The following is a 26,926-nucleotide window of genomic DNA, read 5'->3' as shown; positions in this document are numbered from 1 at the left end:
ATTCTTGGGGATAATACAAAAGATGCAAAAGCAGTTTATTCCAATGAGAAGGAAGGATTCAAAGAGGGGGAAGGGGCCACAGTGGTTGACAAAGGAAGTCAGAGATTGTATAGCATTAAAGAAAAAGAAGTATGACAGGGCTAAGATGAGTGGGAATACAGATGATTGGGAAAGTTTTAAGGAACATCAGATCTTAACTAAAAAAGCAATACGGAGAGAAAAAATCAGGTATGAGCTCAGTCTAGCCAGGAATATAAAAGGGGATAGCAAAAGCTTTTTTCGCTATGTGAAGAGAAAGAAGATAGTTAAGAACAATGTTGGCCCTTTAAAGAATGAATTGGGAGAAATTGTTATGGGAATCAGGGAAATGGCAACAAAATTTAATGCGTACTTTAGATCTGCCTTCACCAGGGAGGACACAAGCAATCTCCCAGATGTATGGATGGGCCAGGGTCATAAGATATCAGAGGAATTGAGACAGATTGACATTAGGAAAGAAACTGTGATGAGTAGACTGGTAGGACTGAAGGCTAATAAATCCCCGGGTCCAGATGGTCTGCATCCGAGGGTTCTAAAAGAGGTGGCTCAGGAAATTGCGGATGCATTGGTAATCATTTTCCAATCTTCCTTAGATTCAGGATCAGTTCCTGAAGATTGGAGAGTGGCTAATGTTATCCCACTTTTCAAGAAGGGAGGGAAGAAGAAAACGGAGAACTATCGCCCTGTTAGCCTAACGTCAGTCGTGGGGAAGATGCTTGAGTCCATTATCAAGGACGAAATAGTGGCACATCTTGATGGCAGAAATAGGATTAGGCCGAGCCAGCATGGATTTACCAAGGGCAAATCATGCTTGACTAATCTGTTGGAGTTTTTTGAGGGTGTAACAAGGATGTTAGACGAGGGTAAGCCAGTGGATGTTGTGTACCTAGATTTTCAGAAGGCATTCGATAAGGTGCCACATAGGAGATTGGTGAGTAAAATCAGAGCTCATGGCATTGGGGGCAGGGTTTCAACATGGATAGAAAACTGGTTGGCAGATAGAAAGCAAAGGGTAGTAGTGAATGGGTGTTTCTCGGACTGGCTGGAAGTGACTAGTGGGGTACCACAGGGCTCTGTATTGGGACCACAGCTCTTTACGATTTATGTCAACGATTTAGATGAGGGCATTGAAAACTATATCAGCAAGTTTGCTGACGATACTAAACTGGGTGGCAGTGTGACATGCGAAGAGGACGTTAGGAGAATACAGGGAGACTTGGATAGGCTGGGTGAGTGGGCAGATACTTGGCAGATGTCATTCAATGTGAATAAATGTGAAGTTATCCACTTTGGAAGCAGGAACAAGAGGGCAGAGTATTGTCTGAACGGTGTAGAGTTAGGTAAGGGAGAAATGCAAAGAGACCTAGGAGTCCTAGTTCACCAGTCAATGAAGGTGAATGAGCAAGTGCAACAGGCAGTGAAGAGGGCAAATGGAATGTTGGCCTTTGTTACAAGGGGAATTGAATACAAGAGCAAGGATGTTCTTTTGCATTTGTACAGGGCCCTGGTGAGACCACACCTGGAATATTGTGTACAGTTTTGGTCTCCAGGTTTAAGGAAGGACATTCTGGCAATTGAGGAAGTGCAGCGTAGATTCACTAGGTTGATTCCTGGGATGGCAGGGCTGCCTTACGCAGAGAGATTGGAGAGATTGGGCTTGTACACGCTGGAATTGAGGAGATTGAGAGAGGATCTGATTGAAACGTTTAAGATAATTAAAGGATTTGATAGGATTGAGGCAGGAAATATGTTCCAGATGTTGGGAGAGTCCAGTACAAGAGGGCATGGATTGAGAATAAGAGGTCAGTTATTTAAAACAGAGTTGAGGAAGAGCTTCTTCTCCCAGAGAGTTGTGGGGGTGTGGAATGCACTGCCTCGGAAGACGGTGGAGGCCAATTCTCTGGATGCTTTCAAGAAGGAGCTAGATAGATATCTGATGGATAGGGGAATCAAGGGATATGGGGACAAGGCAGGGACTGGGTATTGATAGTGAATGATCAGCCATGATCTCAGAATGGCGGTGCAGACTCGAGGGGCTGAATGGTCTACTTCTGCACCTATTGTCTATTGTCTATTGTCTATTTCAACAAAAATTCCAATGTCAACTTTACTGTCATCAGCAACGCTCCCCAATCATGTAAACTTGACAGGCCAGAAGGCCTAATTTTATTCTGGTGCCTTCCCCCTTTCTTTCCAGTCCTGAAGAAGTGCCTCAGCCCTAAACATCACTGTTTATTGATTTCCATGAATATTGCCCGACTTACCGAGTTCCTCCAGCATTTTGTGTGTGTTATGTGTTATGTTCTATGAACGAAGAGCTGCTCCGGAGAATTATTGAAATCCGTCGTGCGTCTCTGGCTGATGCCCATTGCATTATGGTAATACGTGGTTACTTTAGACACTGTCAGTAATGGTCTGTTCAGTAATCTCACACAATATGGTAATGAACATGTGAATTAACATATCCAATTGAGCAAAACAGAAGGAGCGTTCACAATAGAGGAATAGCCAGAGTGGGGGGGGCATGGGATCAACGGAGGGAGTAACAGTTTAACAGTGAAGGAAAGCCTGTTGAAAATCACGATGAAATTAAAAATTAAAATTACAAAACAAGCGCAACAGAGCTGTGTGTCAGAATCAGGTTTATTATCACTGACAAAATTCCAGGATCCAAGTGTAAGTACAATATGAGAGCAGCATTTCAGCTAAACTTCAAACAAGAGATTCGGCAGATGCTGGAAATCCAGAGCAACACACACAAATGCTGGAGGAATTCAACAGGTCAGGCAGCATCTATGGAGAAGAACAAATAGCCAATATATCAGGATGAGACCCTTCGTCAAGCTCACGATTAAATTTGTCCATTTTTTTCCCACCTTTCATTCTCCTTCACAGAATCTTTAATTTTCACATCTGTATTTTATTGTGCAGATTGGAAACATGGATGGACATTATATCTTGCGTGATTCCAGACATTTCAGAAGCAGGACACGTATGAAGAAGAGGTTGCTGTGGGAACCACAGGTAGGCCTTATGAAATTAACACATTGGGAATTTGTGAGCACAAAGTAAATTTTTATAAATGTTTGTAATTCAAGTAAGGTAAATTTTTGTCACAACACAGCATATTGTTTACGTGTTTGCATCAAGTACTGAAATAAAATGTTTATCCACTTCAGAGGTTATAACATCTGGTTATATCTCTGGGTGGTAAAGGGCAAAGTTGGGGCCCAGGCAGAGAAGTTCTGATGCTCAATCAACTGGCCTGGGTGTGAAGTTGGATTGCTCTGGCTGTTGAACTGATCTGAAGGGCTTGAGAGAGGCTTCAGGGTGGCCTGAAAAATCTGGGCCTGGAGTGAGTCGATGGACGATAGGGTCCAAGCACATCAGAATCAGAATTTCGTAGCAGTGGTGCCTGGGTCCCAGCGTGAGGTACAATGCACTGTTCAGACAATTTAAACACTGGCACAGATCAGAGCCGAGAGCCGATTTCACTCGCTCTCCATGATCTTCACTCCTCTCTCCAGGGTGCGAAGCCTTTTGCAGTTCTGTTGTTGGGTCAGTTTAAGAGCTGGCCAAGATAGACCAGAAAGACAGGGTGTTGGGATCAGAGGCAAGAGCAGATTTTCCTCGTTCTCCTTGATGGTCATCTCCATGGTGCTGAGGCTATGAAGACTGCCCCGACTGCTGTCCTCTGTGCCCGCTAATATGATGAGATGATAAGCGAGGTTTCAGGCCTACTCCAGACTGCTCCAGGGTTTGGATCTGAAGACCTGTTTTTGGTTCAGAACATTGTTGTTTGCTTCAACTATTTGCATGATTTTCTTTTTCTTTCCTTTGTGCATTGTGCCTTTTATTTTTATTCTTTATTTTCTTTAAATTGGGTTCTTTCAGGTTTCTGCTATGTGGCAACCTCTGAGGAAGCAAATTTCAAGATTGTATAATTTATGCATTCTTTGATAACAAATGTACTTGAATCTTGAATCAGAGTGATTTTGGCTGAACCTAGCAGCAGGAATGTGCGTGAACTTTAATGAATGGTATGTCTATTACTATGGAGAATTATTTGGCAGAAGCAACCTTCTCCAGTGAAGATTATGGGACATCACCATTTAAAAAATCAATGGTGTATTGGCACCAGAATGTGTGGAGACACTTGTGGGTGTGTTGGTTGCTAGCGTAAATGACACATTTCACTGTATGTTTCAATGTACACATGACCAACAAAATTTGAATCTTGAAAGGGGAAGAACAGCCTTTTTATATTTGCTTGATATAATGCCTGTCACATCTATGATCCTTCCAAACCAATTAACTGTATCAAAATGTGGTCACTGTCTAGAAAATTCTGATGCAATTTCAAAGTAAATTTACTATGAGAGTATGTACATGTTAGCATATACTGCACTACCTTGAGATTCATTTCTTTGCGGGAAGAAAGAAATGCAATATAACTTTAAAAAGAATTGTACGTAAATAAAGAATGGGGCTGGAGCATAAAATAATGAGGCTTTAATAAAGGTGTGCATACAGATATGGGGGAAGGCTAATTTGGGTTGGTTGAAGGCAATGGTGATTGTTATAAAACCTAATTGACTAAATGTGGAGAAAGCAAAAATTTTTTTTCTGACAAACAACCATTGTGCAAAGGAAATCCACCTGTGCAAATGAAAATAATACCAAGAACTTGAACTGTAAGGAGTCCTGGAAAGTAAGTCTGTAGAATTCGTTCAGAGCCGAGGTGAGTGAAGTTATCCATGCCAGTTTAGGAGCCTGATGGTCGTAAGGTAGAAAATATTCCTGATCCTGGTAGAGGAGGGCCTAAGGCTCCTGTGACAACTTGCCCAAGACAGCAGTCTGCAAACGGCAGGTTTAAATCATCAGGTTATTTGTTGGGACAACAGATGGAAAAACATGTGGAAAATTTCCATGTGTTTTTTCCAAATGATGTTCGGTGTGGTTTAGGCGTTCCGATCGATGTTCGGTGTGGTTCGGGCGTTCCGATCGATGTTCGGTGTGGCTCGGGCGTTCCGATCGATGTTCGGTGTGGTTTAGGCATTCCGATCGATGTTCAGTGTGGTTCGGGCGTTCTGATCGATGTTCAGTGTGGTTTAGGCGTTCCGATCGATGTTCGGTGTGGCTCGGGCGTTCCGATCGATGTTCAGTGTGGTTCGGGCGTTCCGATCGATGTTCGGTGTGGCTCGGGCGTTCCGATCGATGTTCGGTGTGGCTCGGGCGTTCCGATCGATGTTCGGTGTGGCTCGGGCGTTCCGATCGATGTTCGGTGTGGCTCGGGCGTTCCGATCGATGTTCGGTGTGGTTCGGGCGTTCCGATCGATGTTCGGTGTGGTTCGGGCGTTCCAATCGATGTTCGGTGTGGTTCGGGCTGACACTTAGTTTGCAAGGATGTTTTTTTTCTTAAAAGTCTGATTAGCGACTTTGCAAATGTAACATTTTGCCTTGTCTGGCTACAATGCGCTGTGTTACCGAGGGAACACCCATTGTTTGAATGGTCAGTTGCATATATTAAACTCAAAGCAATAACTTATTCAAGGCAAGGATGACTTCTAGGTTCCAGTACTGAGGAAATTACATCAGAGTGGTCTGGACTGAACCCAGGAGCAAAACATGCACAATCGTAAATGAATGGTATCTCTAAATGCTTATTATCAATTAACCATATAAACAGCCAAAGTAAATTTATTATCTAAGTATATAACTGTCACTGTATACAAACTTGAGATTTATTTTCCTGCCAGTATTCACAGAAACACAATAGAATCATTGAAAAACCGCAAACAGGACAGACAAACGACCAAGTACTATGGAGATACAAAACAAAACATAATAATAAACAAAAAGCAATGAATATCAAGAGCATGAGCTGAAGAGTCCTTGAAAGTGAGTACACAGGTTGTGGGCTCATTTCAGTGATGGGGCGTGAGGTTGAGTGAAGTTATCCTCACTGGTTCAAGAGCCTAATAATTGAGGGGTTATAACCGTTCCTGAATCAGGTGTTGTAGGACCTGGGGCTCCTCTATCTCCTTCCTGATGGCAGCAGGTGGAAGTGAGCATGGCGTGGTTAGCTGGGACCTTGACGATGGATTCTGCTTTCCTGTGACAGCACTCCATGTAGACGTGCTCAATAGTGTGGAGGGTTTTACCCATGATCGACAGGGCCATATCCACTACATTGTGCAGCTTTGTAGAACATTGGTTGGAATTCTGAAGGAAAGATATTCTTTATAAGATTTTCTTTATTGTTTGTGTACATTTCCCAGATTTGTATGATGTACTTAGATTGCTAAATTTTCAAAATTCTCAGTTATTGCTATGTTCTTGATAGAACTTGTCAGCTTTAATTCAGTGTAAACATAAATGGTGCCTTTCCTTTCTGAAATATTATGCTTATCTACAAAAAGTGAATGCAGTAAATATTTCCTGTAATAACACTCACACACCATTAAATCTGCCGAATGCTAAGCTGGCCATCATTTTTATTGGCAAATAATGATTCGATGCATACACTTGCACCCACTACAAGAACTGGGGATTTGTGTGAGCTATCTTCCACTGAGAGAACTACAGTGGACCAACCCATTGGATCTGATTTTATCTGAAAATCTCCGACAGCAACAATTAAACGCTAGAGGAATTCAGTGAATCAGGCAACATCCTTGGAGGAGAACATCAGCAGGATTGGAATGAAAGAGGGCAGTTAGTCAGACTGGAATATAAAAGCAACAATTTTACATTGAGGCTTTATGGAGCAATAGTGAGGCATCACAGAGCATTTTGTGCAGTTTTGGTCCCCTTGTCTTTGAAAACATGTGCTGAAACTGGAGAGGTTCAAAGGAGATTCACAAAAATGATTCCGGGATTGAATGGCGTGTCATATGAAGAGCGTTTGATGAATCTGGACATGTACTCACTGGAAATGAAGAATGAGGGGTGACCTCATTGAAACCTATTAAGTGGCTTTAGAGAGTGGATGTGGAGAGGATGTTTACTACGGTGGGAGAGTCTGGGACTGGAGGACACAGCCTAAATATACAGGGATATCTTTTTAGATTGGAGATGTGAAGAAATTTCTTTATCCAGAGGGTGGTGAATCTATAGAACTCATTGCTCTGGGCAGCTGCGGAGGCCAAGTCCTTATGTGTATTTAAGGCAGAGGTTGATAGACTCTTGATTATTCAGAGCATGAAGGGGTGAAGGCAGGAGATTGGGGCTGAGAGGAAAATGGATCAGCCATGATGAAATGGTGGAGCAAACTCGATGGGCCAAATGGCCTAATTTGCTCCTATATCTTATGGCCTTATAGTCTTACATAAAAATATGAGGTAAGGGGTGCAGCACAAGCAAATGACAGGTGAGGGGTGTGTTAGGCAGGTGAGGGAGGTTGAAAGAATGGGAATGATGCAAGAAGCTAGGTGACAGGAGAAAGCAACACAGGGCTGAAGAAGATGGAATCTGTCAGGAGAGGACAATGGTCCACGGAATAAAGGGGAGAAGGTGAATTGGTGAGTGGGATGTGTGAGTGATGGGGTGGGAGGGTTAAAGGGGAAATGAGGAGATTTAGTCCATCTTTCTAAAATTAGAGTCCATTTAGTGATGAGAGTCATTGATCATGTGGATAGTCAGAGGCTTTTTCCCAGGGCTGAAACGGTTGCCACAAAATGACACAGGTTTATGGTGCTGGGGAGATGTCAGGGGTAAGTTTTTTACTCAGAGTGGTGAGTGCGTGGAATGGGCTGCCGGCAACAGTGATGGAGGCGGATACAATGGGGTCTTTTAAGAGACTTTTAGATAGGTACATGGAGCTTAGTAAAATAGAGGGCTATAGGTAAGCTTATTAATTTCTAAGGTAGGGACATGTTCAGCACAACTTTGTGGGCCGAAGGGCCTGTATTGTGCTGTCAGTTTTCTATGTTTCTATGTTTCTAAATTTGAAGATAAAGCAGGGGAGGAAGTTAATGTAACACCTAGTATGTTAGTTAAATCAGACTCTACTGATCAAAATTAATCTGTAATTAATAGACTGTTGTGATTCAAGGATACTAGCAGGTACCTAACCTTGAACATATAGTACTGTGCAAAAGTCTCATGCACATATATGTAGCTAGGGTGCCTAAGAAATTTGTATAGTACTCTGTTTGTCAGCGTGGAGTTGAGATCAAGGTTGTAAATCTGGCGGGAGCAAAGGATGTTGGGAAAGAGGGTGGAGCACCATGGGAGGGGATGTCAGAGAAAGGGTGCTGGTGCAGTGTGTGACATGGGTGCAGGCATATCCAGCCCTGAGACACCAGGCAAGGTCATTACAGCTGTACTGTGTAAATGTCTTGGGTACTTTTGCACAGTACTGTCGATGTGCCATGGCTGTTCCATAAACTAATTCCAGCTAAATAGTGGAAGAAGGTCAGTGTTCCTGTGCTCCAAAATGTGGAAAGTTATGAAGCATGTTTGTTTTTCTGTTGGAACTGCATAAGGCAGAATGGTAGCATTGGCAATTCACACCAAGCTTTATAGCACCATGAATCACCAATTCCCACCGTCCTCTGAAAGGATTTTGTCCATTCTCCCAGTGACCGCATGCTTTTCCTTCAGGTGCTCCAGTTTCCTCCCATGCTCCAAAGACGTGTAACCCCTTGGGTCGCCTCAGGCTCGCTCAGCTCGTTCTCGTCTAGGGGGAGCAGCCTTCGGCCCCGCCAAACTGGGTAATCAGCTGGTGTGGATGCTGTGTGATGTCCCCGCCTCACCCAAAAACAGACAGTACACCATATGCGATTAAATGAGTACAATTTATAAAGGTTACTATAACTAAGTGATTAATAACGATACAGTATATATGAAGAGAAAATTAAAGAAAAGGCGCCAAACTTATCAAAGTCCAAACCACTTCGTGCACAGCCGTTGGAGCTCAATTACTGAAGTCTTCTGGCCACCATTCGATCCCCTCCGAACTCCTCGACTCGCAGCTCAGGACCCTCCAAACTCCTTGGACTCTCCAAACAGCTCAGGACCCTCTGAGTGGTCAACCAAGCACATCTAGCTTCATTCCCCCCCCCCTCGGAGAATCTCCCGGCCTCGGACTCCCCTTTGGGGTCCGATCCTCGCCCAGCTTAGAGCATTGCGTCCTCTCTCTCGACCCCCTCGCGCCGATCTGCCCAAAAGCCCGTCAACAAAAGCTTACAGACTCAGAAGAAAGAACATTAATCCCCATTTGGTTTACAAAGGAATACCATTCTCGGTATCAGTAAATTAGCATTCCTGCTAGTTAACAAAAAGAAACCCTTTCCCAACAGTAACAAAGAAAAAAGAAGAAACCCCCTTTACAGACGTATGGGTTAGGGTTAGGTTGAGTGGGATGTAGCCATATTGTATTTGCACCAGAAGTGTGGCAATACTTGCGGGCTGCCTCCAGCACAATTCTCAGGCTGTGTTGGTCATTGAGGTACAAATAATGCATTTTGATGTACATGTGACAAATAAAGCTAATCTAATTTATTACCAGGTAGCACTGTAGTAAAACATTGAGTGAGATGCTTTTACAACTCAGGGTGTTTCAGAGTTCAGTCTTCAATTCTGACATCATTACAAGACAATGGTGAGGACTCACCTCAAGTATTGTGAACAGTTTTGGGCCCCTCATCTTAGAAAAGATGTGCTGGCATTGGAGAGGGTCCAGAGGAGGAGTACAAGGATGATTCCAGGAATGAAAGGGTTATCATACGAGGAACGTTTGATGGCTCTGGGTCTGTACTGACTGGAATTCAGAAGGATGAGGGGGATCTCATTGAAAACTTTTGAATATAGAATGCACTAGACAGAGTGGATGTGAAAAGGATGTTTCCCATGGTGGGAGAGTCTAGAACAAGAGGGCACAGCCTCAAGATAGAGGGGTGCCCTTTCAAAACAGAGATGTGGAGAAATTTCTTTTGCCAAAGGGTGGTGAATTTGTGGAATTTGTTGCCACATGCAGCTGTGGAGGCCAGATCATTGGGTGTATTTACAGTGGAGCTTGATCGGTTCTTGACTGGACATGACATCAAAGGTTATGGGAAGAAGGCCGGGAACTGGGGTTGAGGAGGAGATAGGAAAAAAAAGGATCAGCCATGATTGAATGGCAGAGCAGACTCCATGGGCCAGATGGCCTCATTCTGCTTCTATGTCTTATGGCCTGTGGCCTTATCATCTGTAAAGAGTTTGTACATTCTCCCCATGACAGTGTGAGTTCCCTCTGGGTGCTCCAGTTGACTCTCACAGTCCAAAGATGTTGATAGGTTAATTGGTCATTGTAAATTGCCTTGTGATTATGCTAGTGTTAAACAGAGGTGTTGCTGAGTTGTGCAGCTGAGTGGGTCAGAAGGGCCTGTCGGCACTGTATCTCTCAATAAAAATAAAAGCACAGAAAACACTATATGCTGCCAAGATGCATACTCTCTGCTATTTGCAGATGACGTATAAAGCTAGAAATGTTTTTTTTTGGAAACCATAAAATATTAATGTAGAAGTTTTTACTAAGCTTGCTTCAAAATAATGTTTGAATGAATTTAGAGCAGCGGGTATTGAGTAGGGATTTTGGTATTATATCAGGGACAACATGTAATAAATATAATCTGGTGTAGAATGTAGACGTAATCCGTTCCATTTGTCAGGCATTGCACATTCCGCGTTTTGTGACAGATGAAACCAGCCAGATGATTGAGACAGGAAGTGCTCAGAGAGGGTGTGATAGAGGAACACATGGCTGAAGAAGATGGTGACAACGACATGCATAAAATATATGATCTATTTTGCACAAATGTCCTTTGAGCAATATGCCTTAGACCATTGCAGTCGAAAGAATCACTAACATGGTCTTCCATTGACTTCAGTCACTGAGTTCTTCATATCAGAATCAAAATATAGAGAAAATGATTTTGTGTTGCAAGGATATCACTGTGTAAAATATAAAATACCATTTAGAACACTATGAGATTATCATAATTTTTGCATTTCTTAAAATAATTTGCATCATTGTAAATGTTTGCAGACCTATCTTAATGCAGCCTGTTTTTATAGAGCTTATGTGCTTGAAAACATAAGCTTTTTTTCTGACATAAATCCTTAAGACCGTAAGATATAGGAACAGAATTAGGCCATTTGGCCCATTGAGTCTGCTCTGCCATTTCATCATGGCTGATTCATTTTCCCTCTCAGCCCCAATCTCCTACCTTCTCCTCATATTCCTTCATGCCCTGACTAATCAAACTCTGCCTTAAATATACCCAATGACTTGGCTTCCACAGCCGCCTGTGGCAACGAACTCCACAGGCACCACTCTCTGGCTGAAGAAATTCTACCATAGCTCCATTCTAAATGGATGTTCTTCTGTTCTGAGTCTATGTCCTCTAGTCTTAGACCCCCAATAGAAAACATGCTCTCCACATCTTCTTTATCTAGACCTAAATAAATTTAATAAACACTGTAAAGAGCTGCTGCCCATATTTTTCATAGATTAATTTATTCTTTTCCTTTGATTCTTTTTTGTCCCATGAGATAACCAATTATCTGCCCCTTCAGATTAAGGTGCTTAAAACCTTCCTTTTAACTAGTTCCACTAAGAATTCATAAAGAACTTGTTTGGATAAACTTTTGTTTTATATTCTGGTTCCAAATTCAATACTTGTAATCTGAATATGTATGTCATAAGAAAGATTCCCAATTGTTGAGCAACACATAAATGCAGGAAGAACTAAGGTGGTCAGTCAGCGTCGATGAGTTGCTGTTTTGAATGCTCTCTTCATCAGGGCTGGAAAGGAGGGGGGAGGAAGCCAAAATAAGGAGGAGGGGTGAGGAGGGAAGAGAACAAACTGGCAGATGATAGCTGAGACTCTGGTGAAGGGGATGGTGGATGGGGAGAGAGGCGAAGTGCAAAGCTGGGAGGTGATAGGTGGGAAAGGTAGACTGGAGAAAAAGGAGTCTGATCGGAGAGGATTGTGGACTTTGGGAGAAAAAGAAGGAGGAGAGGCACTGGAGGGAGGTGATGAGCAGGTGAGGGAAAGAGAAGGAGTGAGAGATGAGCCAGAATGAAGAATGGAAAACTTCAAAAAAAAACACAAAATGCTGGCAGAACTCAGCAGGCCAGACAGCATCTATGGAAGTAGTGACGACGTCTTGGGCCAAAACCCTTCATCAGGAATGGAAAACCTCAATTTGTTTTCCAACTCTGCTTTTCCTGATGACAATCTGTGAATCTTGGGGGAGACTATGAAGAATTAGGAACGCTTTTGGAAGAGGTCTTGCGGTCACTTTGCTTGTTCCTACATCCACTCAAGACCCAAGACAGATTTTATGATGAGCAATGTTGGAGTGGCCATTGTTGGGAGCAGACCAGTGGTGTGAGTGGGAGTATCAAGCTTTGGTTCAATGGAGGCTTCAGCTCGGAAGAGGTGTTGCCTCTGGGTAAGTTCTCCAGGTAAGTTTCTGTTAAATTCCCCTTTTTATTCCTGTATTTAATGTAGTTTAAATGGCCATTGTATGTTTTTTCATGCTGGGTGTCCTTGAAGACCATGTCAGGGATCTGGAGCAGCAGCTGGATGACCTTCAGCTTGAACGGGAGAGTGAGGAGATAATCGATCAGAGTTACAGGGAAGTAGTCACTCTGAAGTTGCTGGAGGCAGGTAGCTGGGTGACTGTCAGGAGAAGGAATGGGAAGATGACTAGGCAGTTAGTACAGAGCACCCCTGTGGCCATTCCCCTCAATAATACCATTGTGGATTCTGTGGTGGGGGCGGGGGGGGGGGGGGTGACCTCCCAGGGGAATGCTACAGAGACCAGGTTATTGGCATTGATCATGGTCTGTGGTGCAGAAGGGATAGAGGGCGAGGAGTGGAGCAGAAGTGATAGGGGACTCAATAGGTGACTCAGAGGAACAGACAGGAGATTCTGTGGACATGAACAGGACACACAGATGGTATGTTGCTTCCCAGGTGCCAGGGTCAGATATATCTTAGACTGTGTTCACAGCATTTAGGAGGGGGAGGGGGAGCAGCCAGATGTCTTGGTACATATTGGTACCCATGATGTAGAAAGGAAAAGCAAAGAGGTCCTGAAGAGAGAATTTAGAGAGCTAGGCAGAAAGCTGAGAAGCAGGACCTCCAGGGCAGTAATTTCTGGATTGTTACTTGTGCCACACGTCAGTGAGGGTAGAAACAGGATGACTTAGCAGATAACTGTGTGGCTGAGAAGCTGGTGCAGGGGGCAGGGCTTAAGGAAAGGCAGGAAGAAGATAGGGCAAAATTGCATCCAGCAGTGCATTAGGGATGCAGAGTCAAACAGGGTAGCAAATACAGCACTCAAAGTGATATGTCTCAATGCACGGAGTATATATAAGAAACAAGGGGGATGATCTTGTTGCACTGTTACAGATCGTCTGGTATGATGTTGAGGCCTTCACTGAATCACGGTTGTAGTTGGGAGCTGAGTGCCCACTAAAGAAAGATGTGACTTAGGATTGGAAGATGTTAAATCCTTGTGGGTTGAGTTTAGAAACTGCAAGGGCAAAAAAGGACCCTGATGGCAGTTATACAGAGGCCTCCCAACAGTGGCTGGGATGCAGGCCACAGATTACAATTGGAATAAAAAGGTTATTGTATGAGGAATATTTGATAGATTTGAGCCTATAATCACGAGAATTTAGAAAGATGGGGGCAGTGGGAACTCATTGAAACCTTTCGAATATAGAAAGGCTGAGGCATAGACATGGAAAGGATGTTTCCAATGGCAGGGAATCTAGGACAAGAGGGCACAGCTTCAGGATAGAGGGGTGTCCATTTAAAGCAGACACGCGGATAAATTTCTTTAGCCAGAGGGTGGTGAATTTGTGGAATTTTTCTACCACATGCAACTGTGGAGGCCAGGTCTTTGGGTTGAGATGTTCTTGACTTCATAGGTTATGGGGAGAAGCCCAGGGAGTGGGGTTGAGGAGGGGAAAAAAGGATCAGTCATGACTGAATGGTGGAGCAGACCTGATGGGCCAAGTGGTCTAATTCTATTCCTATGTCTTATGGTCAACATGTACAGGAACATCCAATGAATGGCTGAAGTGGTACCAATCAAAACAATCTTCATCTTTTCTTTGTTCATCTCAGAAATATTTTCCATTTTAGTTTAGTTAGTGTTATGTTGTTTGATTCATATATTTCCACCAGATAGATAGATATATACTTTATTGATCCCAAAGGAAATTACAGTGTCACAGTAGCATTACAACTGCACGGATATACAAATATTAGAAGAGAACTAATTATATCTTTGAATTAATGTAAGGAATGCTTTAACATTCTTGACTTAATGAAGCCTTCTCATTAAAATTCAAATACTTCTGTAGCCTTATTTTTCTGTTTAACCACTTAAACAGCATTTTACATGTAACCCATCATCTACTTCCAATTGGATCATTTAACATAGTTGGCGACCTTGGCCCCATACTAATTTTCTCAAACTTGTACAGATTGAATTGTATGCGCTAGTTCACTAATCCAACAAAACTACATGCTTTTAAAAAAATATTGGTAGCTTATTCCTGATAACCTGGGCTATTTCTGTTTTCGATATGGATCATTGGGATTTCTCTGGGGAAGGTATGACCTATACAAAAGAGATGGGTTACACCTGAACCCAAGGGGTTCAGTATGAGACCATAAGACAAGGAAGCAGAATTAGGCTATTTGGCCCATCAAGTCTGCTTTGCCCGACTTGACCTTTCCCCTCCTCAACACCATTTCCTGGCCTTCTCCCCATAGCCTTTGATGCCACGTCCAATCAAGAATCTATCAATCTCTGCCTTAAGTACACCCAATGACCTGGCCACTACAACTGCATGTGGTAACAAATTCTACAAATTCACCACCTTCTGGCTAAAGAAATTTCTCTGCATCTTTGTTTTAAACTGATGCCCCTCTATCCAAAGTAGTGCCCTCTTATCCCAGACTCTCCCACCATGGGAAATATCCTTTTCACTTCTACTTTGTCTAGGCCTTTCAATCTCAAAAGGTTTCAATCAGATTCCCCCCCCCCCCAACATCTTTCTAAATTCCAGTGAGTACAGACCAAGAGCTATCAAACATTCCTCGTATGATAGCCCTTTCAATTCCGGAATCCACCTTGTGAACCTCCTCTGGATCCTCTCCAGTGCCAGCACATCTTTCCTTCGATGAGGAGCCCAAAACTGTTCACAATACTTAAGGTGAGGCTCACCAGTGCCATAAAACCTCAGCATCACATCCCTGTTTTTCTATTCCCGACCTCTTGAAATGAATGCTAACATGGCATTTGCCTTCCTCACCACCGACTTTATCTGAAGGTTAACCTTTAGCGTGTTCTGCAAAGGACTCTTAGGTCCCTTTGCATCTCAGATTTTTGGATCTTCCCTCCGTTTGGAAAATAGTCTGCACATTTATTTTTAAAGTGCAAGACAGCGCATTTTCCAACATTGTATTTGATTTACCACTTGCTTGCCCTTTCTCATAATTTGTCCATGGCCTTCTACATCCTACCTGTTCCCTACAGGCTACCTGCCCCTCCACCAATCTTTATATCATCTGCAAATTTCGCAACAAAGTCACTTATTCCATTTTCTAAATCATTTATATACAATATGAAAAGAAGCGGTCCCAACACTGATCCCTGAGGAACACCACTAGTCACTGGCAGCCAACCAGAAAAGGATCCTTTTATTCCCACTCGCTGCCTCCTACCAATCAGCCAATACTTTAACCATTGCAGTAAATTTCCTGTAATATCATGGGCTCTTAACTTGGTAAGCAGCTTCACATGTGGCACTTTATCAAAGGCTTTCTGCAAATCCAAATGTACAACATCCACTGCATCCCTTTTATTTACCCGACTTGTAATCTTCTCAAAGAATTCCAACAGGTTTGTCAGGCAGGCTTTTCTCTGAAGGAAACCATGTTGGCTTTGTATTACCTTGTCCTGTGTCAATAAGTACTCCATCACATCATCCTTAATAATTGACTCCAACATCTTCCCAACCACTGAGGTCAGGCTAACTGGTCTATAATTTCCTTTTTGCTGCTTTCCTCCTTTCTTAAAGAGTGGAGTGACATTTGCAATTTTCCAGTCCTCTGGCACCATGTCAGAGCCCAATGATGTTTGAAAGATCATTGCTAAATGCTTCTACAATCTCTAGCCCTACCATTTCCAAAACCCTAGTGTGCAGTTCATCTGGTCCAGGTGTCTTATGTAGCCTTGGGTCTTTATCATTTTTGAGCACCTTCTGTCTTGTAATGGTACTTACATTCATTTTTCTTCTTTCACACCCTTCAACATCTGGCACACTGCTCAAGTCTTCCATAGTTATGATTGATGCAAAGTTCTCATTTACTTCATCTTCACTTCCTTGTCTCCCTATATTATTTCTCTATCTCAATTTCTAGTCCACTCTCATCTCTCTTTTGTATTTACATAATTTAAGAAGTTTTAATATCTATTTTGATATTGTTTGCTATCTTGCTTTCATATTTCATATTTTCCTTTTTAATTATTTTTATAGTGTTCTCTGTAGGTTTTTAAAATATTCTCAATCCTCTATCTTTTTACTTTGTTGTATGCCCTCTCTTTTGCTTTTACATTGTTATACTTTTCTGGCATTTGAGTATTTCTTCATTTTTGGAATACATCTATCCAGCACCACCTTCATTTTCTCCAGAAACTCATACCAGTGCTGCTCTGCTGTCATCCCTGCCAGCAGCTCCTTCCAATTTACCAACTCCTCTCTCTTACCACTGTAATTTCTTTTACTCCATGACATATTGCTACGTCAGATTTTACTTTTTCTCTATCAAGTTGAACTCAATAATTTTGTGGTCACTGGCTCTGAAGTGTTCTTTTGCCTTAAGTTCCTGAATTGTCTCTGGTTCATTACATAACAGCTAGTCCAGTACAGCTGATAGGCTCAATGACAAACTGCTCTAAAAAGCCATCTTGTAGGCATTCATTGATCAATTTCCAACCTGATTTTTCCAGTCGACCTGCATGTTGAATTCTCCCATAATATTGCCCTTTGACATGCTTTTTCTATTTCCTGTTGTAATCTGTGGTTCACATCTCAGCTACTGTTGGGAGGCCTGTTTATAATTGCCATCGGAGTCCTTTTACCCTTGCAGTTTCTTTACTCAACCCACAAGGATTCAACATCTTCTGATCCTGTGTCACATCCTTCCACTGATTTGACGCCATTCTTTACCATCAGAGCCACACCACCCCCTCTCCTACCTTCCTATCCCTCTGATATCCTTGTGGGCAGGTTGGTGAGAGTTGTTTGGGTGGGTTTAAACTAATTTGGCAGGAGGTTGGGAACCAGAATGATAGTGCTGAAGATGAGGTAGTTGGATTACAAAAGGAGGCAATATGTAGCGAGACTCCTAACAAGAAGAGGCTGATTTTAGGGCAAAATTACAGTCAGCCAGATGAATTGCAACATAAAAGATAGACAACATCATAAAGGGTGAATACATGACTAAAGGTGTTATATTTCAATGTGTGCAGTATATGGAATAAGATAGATGAACTTCTAGCACAGTTACTGATAGGCATCACTGAATCATGGCTGAAAGAAAATTATAGCGAGGATATCCAAGATACACATTGTATTGAAAGGACAGGCAGAAAGGCAGAGGGGGTAAAAAATGGGATTAAATCATTAGAAGGAGGTGACAAAGGGTTGGAATGTGTTGAATTATTGCGGCTAGAGCTTAAGAAAGGGAAGGGCTCTGATGGGAGTTGTAGACAGTAGCCAGGATGTGGTCTATAAATTACAATGGGAGATGGAAAATGCATGCCTAAAGACAGTAGGCATGGGGAATTTCAATATGCAGGTAAATAGTGAAAATCAGGTTGGAGCGGGATTCCAAGAGGGGTATTTTCTAGAATGCCTTTTTAGGCTTTTTAGAACAGTTTGTGGTTGAGCCCATTAGGGGATCAGTTATTCTGGAATGGGTGTTGTGCAATGATTAGAGAGCTTAAGGTAAAAGAACCCTAAGAGGTGAGTGATCAAATTCACCCTGACTCTTGTAGGAGAAGCTGAAATTAGATGTATCAGTATTAAGGTGGAGTAAATGGAATTACAGAGGCATGAGAGTGGAATTGGGAAGAATTTATTGGAAAAGAATACTGGCAGGGATATCTGTGGAGCAGCAATGGCTGGAATTTCTGGAAACAATTTGGAAGGCACAGAATAGAGGAAGAAGTATTCAAAAAGCAAGATGACAGAAGCATGCCTAACAAGGGACAAACCAACATAAACACCAAAGAGAGGGCATATAATAAAGAAAAAATAGTGGAAATTTGAGGATTGCGATTAAGAAGGTAAAGATGGAATACAAAAGTAAGCTAGTCAATAATATTAAGGAGGATACCAAAATTTCCTTCAGAAACGTGAAGTGTTAGAGAGAGACAAGAATGGAAATTAGACCTCTGGAAAATAACACTGGAGAGGTAGTAATGGGGGACTAGGAAATGACAATGAACTGAACAAGTATTTTGCCTCCGTCTTTACTGTGGAAGACACAACAAGTATGGTGTAATCTCCAGGTGCTAGGGCTCATGAAGTATGCAAAATTACCATTACTAAGGAGAAGGTTTTTGGGAAACTGAAAGGTCAAAAGGTAGATAAGTAATAGTAATTATCATCCCAAGGTTCTGAAAGAGGTGGAAGAAGAGATTGTGAAGGCATTACAATGCAAAATAGAGAAGACATGTCAAAAGGGCAATGTTATGAGAGTCATGGGAGATTTCAACAGGCACGTTGATTGGTAGAATCAGGTTGGTAATGGATCTTAAGAGAGAGTTTGTTGAATGCCAATGAGAGGGCTTTTTAGAGCAGTTTGTCTTTCAGCCGACCAGGGGATCAGCTATACTGGACTGGGTGTCATGTAATGAACTGGAGCTTAAGGTAAAAGAGCCCTTAAGAGGCAGTGATCACAATCAATAAGTTCCACCTGAAATTTGATAGGGACAAAGTAAAGTCTGATGTAGCAGTATTTCAGCGGAGGAAACAAAATTATAGTGGTATGACAGATGAGCTGGCCATAGTAAATCGGAAAGAAATGCTGGCAGAGATGACAGTAGAACAACAATGCTGTGAGTTTCTGGGAAAAACGAGGAAATGAAGGTTAGTTGTATTCCAAAAAGAAAGAAATACTCACATTGCAAAATTGTACAACTGTGGCTAACATGGAAAGTCAAAGCTCATGTAAAAGCAAAAAAAGAGGACATATAACAAAGCAAAAATTAGTGGGAACACAGAGAATTAGAAAGCCTTTTAAAAGCTACAGAGGGCTACTAGAAGAGTCATTAGGAGAGAAAAGATGAAATATGAAAGCAATCTAGCAAACAATATCAAAGTGGATAGTAAAATTTTTTAAAGTATGTATAAAAGACAGATGAGAGTGAACTGGATAAGCCATGATGAAATGACAGAGCAGATGTGATGGGCCAAATGGCCTGATATTGCTCCTATAACTTACGGTCTAACCAGATCTAACCATGGTTATATATATCATATACATGTATATAGTTAAATAACAATAAACTTGACTTGACTTGATATATGGACTTTGACTTTGCATGTGCCAGTGATATTAAACCTGATTCTATCAGAATCAGAATCAGGTTTATTATCACCGGCATCTGACATGAAATTTGTTAACCTAGCAGCAGCAGTTCAATGCAATACATAATCTAGCAGAGAGAGAGAAAAAAATAATAATAAATAAAATAAAAACATAATAGTAAACAAGTATTCAATTACATATATTACAAATACAAATAGTATTCAATTACATATATTGAATAGATTTTTTAAAATGTGCAAAAACAGAAAGACTGTATATTTAAAAAAAACTGAGGTAGTGACCAAAGCTTCAATGTCCGTTTAGGAATCGGGTAGCAGAGGGGAAGAAGCAGTTGAGTGTGTGTCTTCAGGCTTCTGTACCTCCTACCTGATGGTAACAGTGAGAAAAGGACATGCCCTGGTGCTGGAGATCCTTAATAATGGACCCTGCCTTTCTGAGACACCGCTCCCTAAAGACATCCTGGGTACTTTGTAAGCTAATGACGAAGATGGCGCTGACCAGATTTACAACCTTCTGTAGCTTCTTTCGGTCCTGTACAGTAACCCCTCCATACCAGACAGTGATGCAGCCTGTCAGAATGTTCTCCACAGTACAGGAGTTGAAGATGCCATCGTCTACCTGCTAAACCATGTCTACGACCACCTGGACAAGCCGGCGAGCACTGTGAGGGTCATGTTTTTTGACTTCTCCAGTGCGTTCAACACCATCCGCCCTGCTCTGCTGGGTGAGAAGCTGACAGTGATGCAGGTGTCATGGATTATTGATTACCTGACTGGCAGACCACAGTACGTGCCCTTGCAACACTGTGTGTCAGACAGAGTGGTCAGCAGCACTGGGGCTCCACAGAGGACTGTCCTGTCTCCCTTTCTCTTCACCATCTACACCTTGGACTTCAACTACTGCACAGAGTCTTGCCACCTTCAGAAGTTTTCTGATGACTCTGCCATAGTTGGATGCATCAGCAAGGGAGATGAGGCGGAGTACAGGGCTGCGGTGGGAAACTTTGTCACATGGTGTGAGCAGAATCATCTGCAGCTTAATGTGAAAAAGACTAAGGAGCTGGTGGTGGACCTGAGGATGCCTAAGGCACTGGTGACCCCTGTTTCCATCCAAGGGGTCAGTGTGGACATGGTGGAGGATTACAAGTATCTGGGGATATGAATTGACAATAAACTGGACTGGTCAAAGAACACTGAGGCTGCCTACAAGAAGGGTCAGAGCCATCTCTATTTCCTGAGGAGACTGAGGTTCTTTAACATCTGCCGGACGATGCTGAGGATGTTCTACGAGGCTGTGGTGGCCAGTGCTATCATGTTTGCTGCTGTGTGCTGGGGCAGCAGGCTGAGTGCAGCAGACACCAACAGAATCAACAAACTCATTCGTAAGGCCAGTGATGTTGTGGGGGAGGAAATGGACTCTCTGACAGTGGTGTCTGAAAAGAGGATGCTGTCCAAGTTGCATTGGACAATGTCTCCCATCCACTCCATAATGTACTGGTTAGGCACAGGAGTACATTCAGCCAGAGACTCATTCCACCGAGATGCAACACTGAGCATCATAGGAAGTCATTCCTGCCTGTGGCCATCAAACTTTACAACTCCTCCCTCGGAGTGTCAGACACCCTGAGCCAATAGGCTGGTCCTGGACTTATTTCCACTGGGCATGATTAACTTATTATTATTTAATTATTTATGGTTTTATATTGCTATATTTTTTCACTATTCTTGGTTGGTGCAGCTGTAACAAATCCCAATTACCCTCGGGATCAATAAAGTATGTCTGTCTGTCTGTACAACTATAGAAGTTTTTGAGTGTATTTGTTGACATGCCAAATCTCTTAAAACTCCTAATAAAGTATAGTTGCTGTCTTGCCTTCTGATTCTAATTCAGATTTTCAAAAATGCAACTGTAGTGTTTCTGACCAGTGATTCAGTTCTACAGCCTCAATCAGAGAGATCGAAGTATTAATGCCAACTCCAATGAGCGTGCTGTGATATGTAATTATATTTACCTGATACCCCATTTTGGATTACCCACATTTACCTAATTTAAAATCATCATCTTCTTTAAGCATGTGTTGCTGGGATGAAAGGACAAGAATATAAAGCTTCTCCATTGAAGACATTTCTATCAGTTTTCCATTGTGTATTTTCAGTTCACAGCATCAGTGTTGATACCTGCATGCATTCTAATTGTTGTACCAAAATTATCATTAACACTCTGATTTCCCAATGCTGTTTGCTCTTCTCTAACAATCATTCTTTGTATTGACTAATTTGTACTGCAGGTGCTGAACTTATACGAGCCAAAATAAATCTCAATTTCAAGTTTATTGTTATTTCAGCTGAAAACACTTACCACCAAACAAAGCAATGTTCTTTCAGATCGAGGTGGACAACAAAATACATATAATTCACACACAACACATAACATAATATTACTAAAAATAGATCAATAAATAATAAGGTGGATTTATGTCGCATTTAAAAAGTAACCAGTATAACGCTACTGGCACTTCATATGTGATGAGCCCTGGGTGGTGACAGGGAGTTCAGTAATCTCACGGCCTGGGGGGGAGAAGCTGTTCCCATCCAAACAATCCTTGTCCTAACAACCTCCTGCCTGATGGTAGGGGGTCAAAGGGATTGTTGGATGAATGGGAGGAATCATTAACAATGCTAAGGGCCCCTGCTCCTGCTAAATATCTCTGAAGAATAATCCTCTCAGCAGTCCTTGCAATCCTTTGTTGGGTCTTGTGGTCATATGTCAGATGTAAAATTTATTACCAAAATGCATATATATGTACTGCCCTGAGATTCATTTTCTTGCAGGCATTTACAGGAAAAGAAGTAAATACAATAGAAATTATGGAAAAACTCTAAATAAGCAAAGACTGACAAAGTGCTTGATGGCTGTGAATATTTTAACTAGTTATTATCAAAAGAAAGTTTTCATTCTGTCCATTGCAAATGGAGTTGTAGAGGGATTCAACAAAAACAACGGGACCGTAGTCCTGTGGAGTCCAAAGAGACGACTAACCTCCCATTCACACTAATCCTACATAAATCCCAATTGTGATGCTGCCTGCACTGTCGAGGCCAGTGAAGGATACGGTATTTACTCTGAGAGTGAATCCACCCAAGTGCAGCCTCTGCCAGTGTTTCTGTTATCTCAATGTTGGGGAACATCTGCAGGGGACCAAGTTAAGAATTGTATAATTTACTTTCACTTTAGCTGTTTGACCTGTTAACAAACCTTAAAAAATTTAATCCAGTAAAAAGTGAGCTAAAGAAGAGATGTGGTTCAGCCAGTTGCCAAAAGTTTTATATTAAGAGTAACACACGCAAAACATTGGAGGAACTCATCAGGTCAGGCAGCATTTATGGAAATGAGTAAAGAGTTGGTGCCTTGGGTCTTTGGACTTGATGGTCCTGATGAAGGTTCTCGGCCTGAAGTGTCAACTGTTTATTCCTTTCTATCGATGTTGCTTGTCCTGCTGCGATCCTCCATTTTGTGTGTGTTACTCTGGCACAGCAATGCTTGGGGGCTGTCCTGAGCACAGCAGTGCTTGGTAGTAATGGGGTAACAAATAAGTGACAGATGAACTTTACGTCAGTCTCCACTGTGGGATACACTAGCTGTGTGCTAGAGGTCTGTGAGTGTCATTGCTATTACAAATGAAAAAGTGCGAGGAAAACTCAAAGGTCCAGAGAGAGTTTGCTGAAGAGATAATGGATACATTGGTCATGAGCTTTCAAGAATCACTTCATTCTGGCATGGTTCCAAAGGACTGAAAGATTGCAAATGTCACTCCACTCTTTAAGAAGGGAGGAAGGCAAAAGAAAGGAAATTACAGGCCAATTAGCCTAACCTCAGTGGTTGGGAAATTGTTGAAAGCTGTTGTTAAGGATGAGGTTTCAGGGTACTTGGACACTAATGATGAAATAAGTCAAAGTCAGCATAGTTTCTGTAAAGGGAAATCTTGCCTGACGAATCTGTTAGAGTTCTTCGAGGAAGTATCAAGAAGGGTGGACAAAGGAGAGGTAGTGGATGCCATTTAGTTGGATTTTCAGAAGGCATTTCATAAGGTGCCACACATGAGACTGCTCATGAGAATGAAATCCTATGGCTTTACAGGAAAGATATTGGCATGAATAGATGAATGGCTGACAGGCAGGAGGCAGCCAGTGGGAATAAGGGGAGCCTTTTCCGGTTGGCTGCCATTGACTAGTGTTGTTCCTCAGGGGTCAGTATTGGGACTGTTACTTTTCACATTGTTTGTCAATGATTTGGATAATGAATTGATGGCTTTGTGGCAAAGTTTGTGGATGATAAGAAGATAGGTGGAGGGGTTGGTAGTGCTGAGGAAGCAATGTGATTCCAGCAGGATTTGGACAAATTGAAAGAATGGGCAAAAAGTGGCAGATGGAATACAGTGTTGGGAAATGTATGATAATTCATTTTGGTAAAAGGAACAATGGTGCAGACTATTATCTAAATGGGGGGAAAATTCAAACATCAGGGGTGCAGGGACTTAGGAGTCCTCGTGCAGGACTCCCAGAAGGTTAATTTACAGGTTGAGTCTGTGATAAAGAAAACAAATGCAATATTGGCATTTATTTCAAGGGGATAGAGTACAAAAGCAAGGAGATAATGCTAAGGCTTTATTTCAAACCAAAATGATTCATTAAATTCAGGATGAAAGGTCTAGGCCTGAAACATTGACTGTTTATTCATTTCCATAGATGCTGCCTGACTTGCTGAGTTTCTCTAGTATTTTGTGCATGTTACATGAAATTAATGTAATCTATAGAGAAATTATGTAGCATTAATGGACCATTGTACCTGTGGAATAACAGCAGCTGTGTATCACCTGCCCGTACAATTCTTCCCACACCACCATTCAGGGCCCCAGACAGTCCTTCCAGGTGAGGCGACACTTTACCTGTGAGTTGGCTGGTGTGGTATACTGTGTCTGGTTCTCCCGGTGTGGCCTTTTATATATTAGTGAGACACGACGCAGACTGGGAGACCGTTTCGCTGAACACCTACGCTCTGTCCGCCAGAGAAAGCAGGATCTCCCAGTGACCACATATTTTAATTCCACATCCCATTCCCATTCTGATATGTCTGTCTGTGGTCTCCTCTACTGTCAAGATGAAGCCACACTCAGGTTGGAGGAGAACCACCTTATATTCCATCGGAGTAGCCTCCAACCTGATGGCATGAACATCGATTTCCCTAACTTCAGTTAATGCCCCTCCTCCCCTTCTTACCCATCCCTCATTTATTTATTTATTTATTTATTTTATATCCCTCTATTTTTCTTTTCTCTCTCTGCCCCTCTCACAATCACTCCTTGTCTGTTCTCCATCTCCCTCTGGTGCTCCCCTCCCCCTTTCTCCTGCGGCTTCCTGTCCCATGATCCTTTCCCTCCTCCAGCTGTGTATCTCTTTTGCCAATCACCTTTCCAGCTCTTAGCTTCATCCCTCCCCTTCCTGTCTTCTATCATTTCAAATCTCCCACTCCCCTTCCCCTCCCACTTTCAAATCTCTTCTTTCAGTTAGTCCTGACGAAGGGTCTCGGCCCGAAACGTCAACAATGCTTCTCATTATAGATGCTGCCTGGCCTGCTGTGTTCCACCAGCATTTTGTGTGTGTTGCTTGAATTTCCAGCATCTGCAGATTTCCTCGTGTTTGAGCTGTGTATCTTTGGAATATCTTGGACTAGATTTTTGGGTTAGTGACTGAAAAAACAGCATTCAGTTGATTATTACAATATTTTGCCCATAAAAATGTGTTAACCTCTATGATATAGACTTTGTTTTCCCCCCAGTGTTAGTTTCTGACAAGGTTCAGTTCAAAGGCACCATTGGCAAGTGTACTGTCATAAAGGTAACTTGGCAGGCCTTTACAGTTCCCAACAAAAAAAAAGCAAAACGTCAAAAATAAGACGAGCTGTCAAGATTAAGTTTAGATTAACTTAATTTGTCACATGTACATCAAAATATACAGTGAAGTTTGTCATTTGTCACATCAAATCAGTGAAAATTATGGTGGGGGAGCCCACAAGTGAAGCCATGCTTCCAGCTCCAACATAGCATGCCCAAAACTCACTAACCAGAACCTTACATCTTTGGAATGTGGGAGGAAACCAGAGCACCCAGAGGAAACTGACATGGTTATAGGGTAAATGTACAAACTCCTTACAGACAGCGGTGGGAATGGAACTCTGATCAGTGATCACTGATGCTGTAACGCGATTGAGCTAGCTGTTGTGCTACTGTGCCACACTCAGAAATTTAAAGATATTATGAGTCTAAAATTAAAGAAAAGAGATGAACAAGGCAGAATCTGAAAAATAATAAGAAATTTAAGGAAGTAATTATTATTTTAAATTGTTGTTTTGAAATGTTTGTCAGGGGAAAATTACAATGCATAGACATAAAATTATCGTAAGGGCCAAAGAGTTTGAGAAACACTAATTATAACTTAGCATATAGTACTTTCAGAATAATTCACATCTTTTGTGGCTTTTTCTACACTTTTAGCAGTGAGGCTAGTTTGTAAATACTTAAAACTTTCACCATTTCACTAGTGGCCCTTAATTATGGTGGAGAAGATTTCAAAGCCATTCAGCCTGTGGAAAAGAGCTGGAGTTCCATGCCAAATCACAGATGACAACTGTTCAAGAGGGAGCTGTGAGATATGAGAACAAAGGGTAGCTACAAAAGGAGACATCCAACCACTAACCACAACCACCACTTGCCCACACTACACCAGAAGATCAGCTTCTGCAGTTACTGACTCACCAAAAGACAACACCTTTGGAGAATCCCACAGAGGTGATGCTGAACCTTTATAAAACACCAGTCAGGCTGCACTTGGAGTGTTGTCAATAGTTTTGGGCCCCGTATCTCAGATAGGATGTGTTGTCATTGAAGAGAGTCCAGAGGAGGTTCACAAGGATGATTCTGGGAATGAAAGGGTTAACATTTGAGGAGCATTTGGCAGCTTTGGGCCTGTACTCACTGGAATTTAGAAGAATGCATGGTGATCTCATTGAAACCTACCGAATGTTGAAAGGATTAGATAGGGTGGATGTGGAGAGGACGTTTCCTATGGTGGGGGTGTCCAGAACAAGAGGACACAGCCTCAGAATTGAAGGGTTACCCTTTAGAACAGAGATAAGGAGGAATGTTTTTAGCTAGAGAGTAGTGAATCTGTGGAATGCTCTGCCACAGATTG

The 26,926-nt window shown here is 42.1% G+C and overlaps 1 protein-coding gene across 1 annotated transcript in view; it reads left to right on the top strand.

Annotated features, from left to right (window-relative positions):
* LOC132400430 (PC3-like endoprotease variant B) overlaps positions 1 to 26,926 on the top strand; it is a 1,805,907-nt gene that overhangs the window by 1,450 nt on the left and 1,777,531 nt on the right. The window contains exon 2 of the mRNA XM_059981370.1: positions 2,971 to 3,063. Coding sequence (XP_059837353.1) covers positions 2,980 to 3,063 — 84 coding nt within the window. The 5' untranslated portion in view covers positions 2,971 to 2,979. The remainder of the gene's footprint in view (positions 1 to 2,970; positions 3,064 to 26,926) is intronic.

The sequence above is a fragment of the Hypanus sabinus genome, chromosome 10 (genome assembly GCF_030144855.1).
Source record: "Hypanus sabinus isolate sHypSab1 chromosome 10, sHypSab1.hap1, whole genome shotgun sequence".
Taxonomy (NCBI): domain Eukaryota; kingdom Metazoa; phylum Chordata; class Chondrichthyes; order Myliobatiformes; family Dasyatidae; genus Hypanus; species Hypanus sabinus.
Note: the sequence above shows the minus strand (reverse complement) of the source record. Positions and strands in the feature narration are given on the sequence as shown.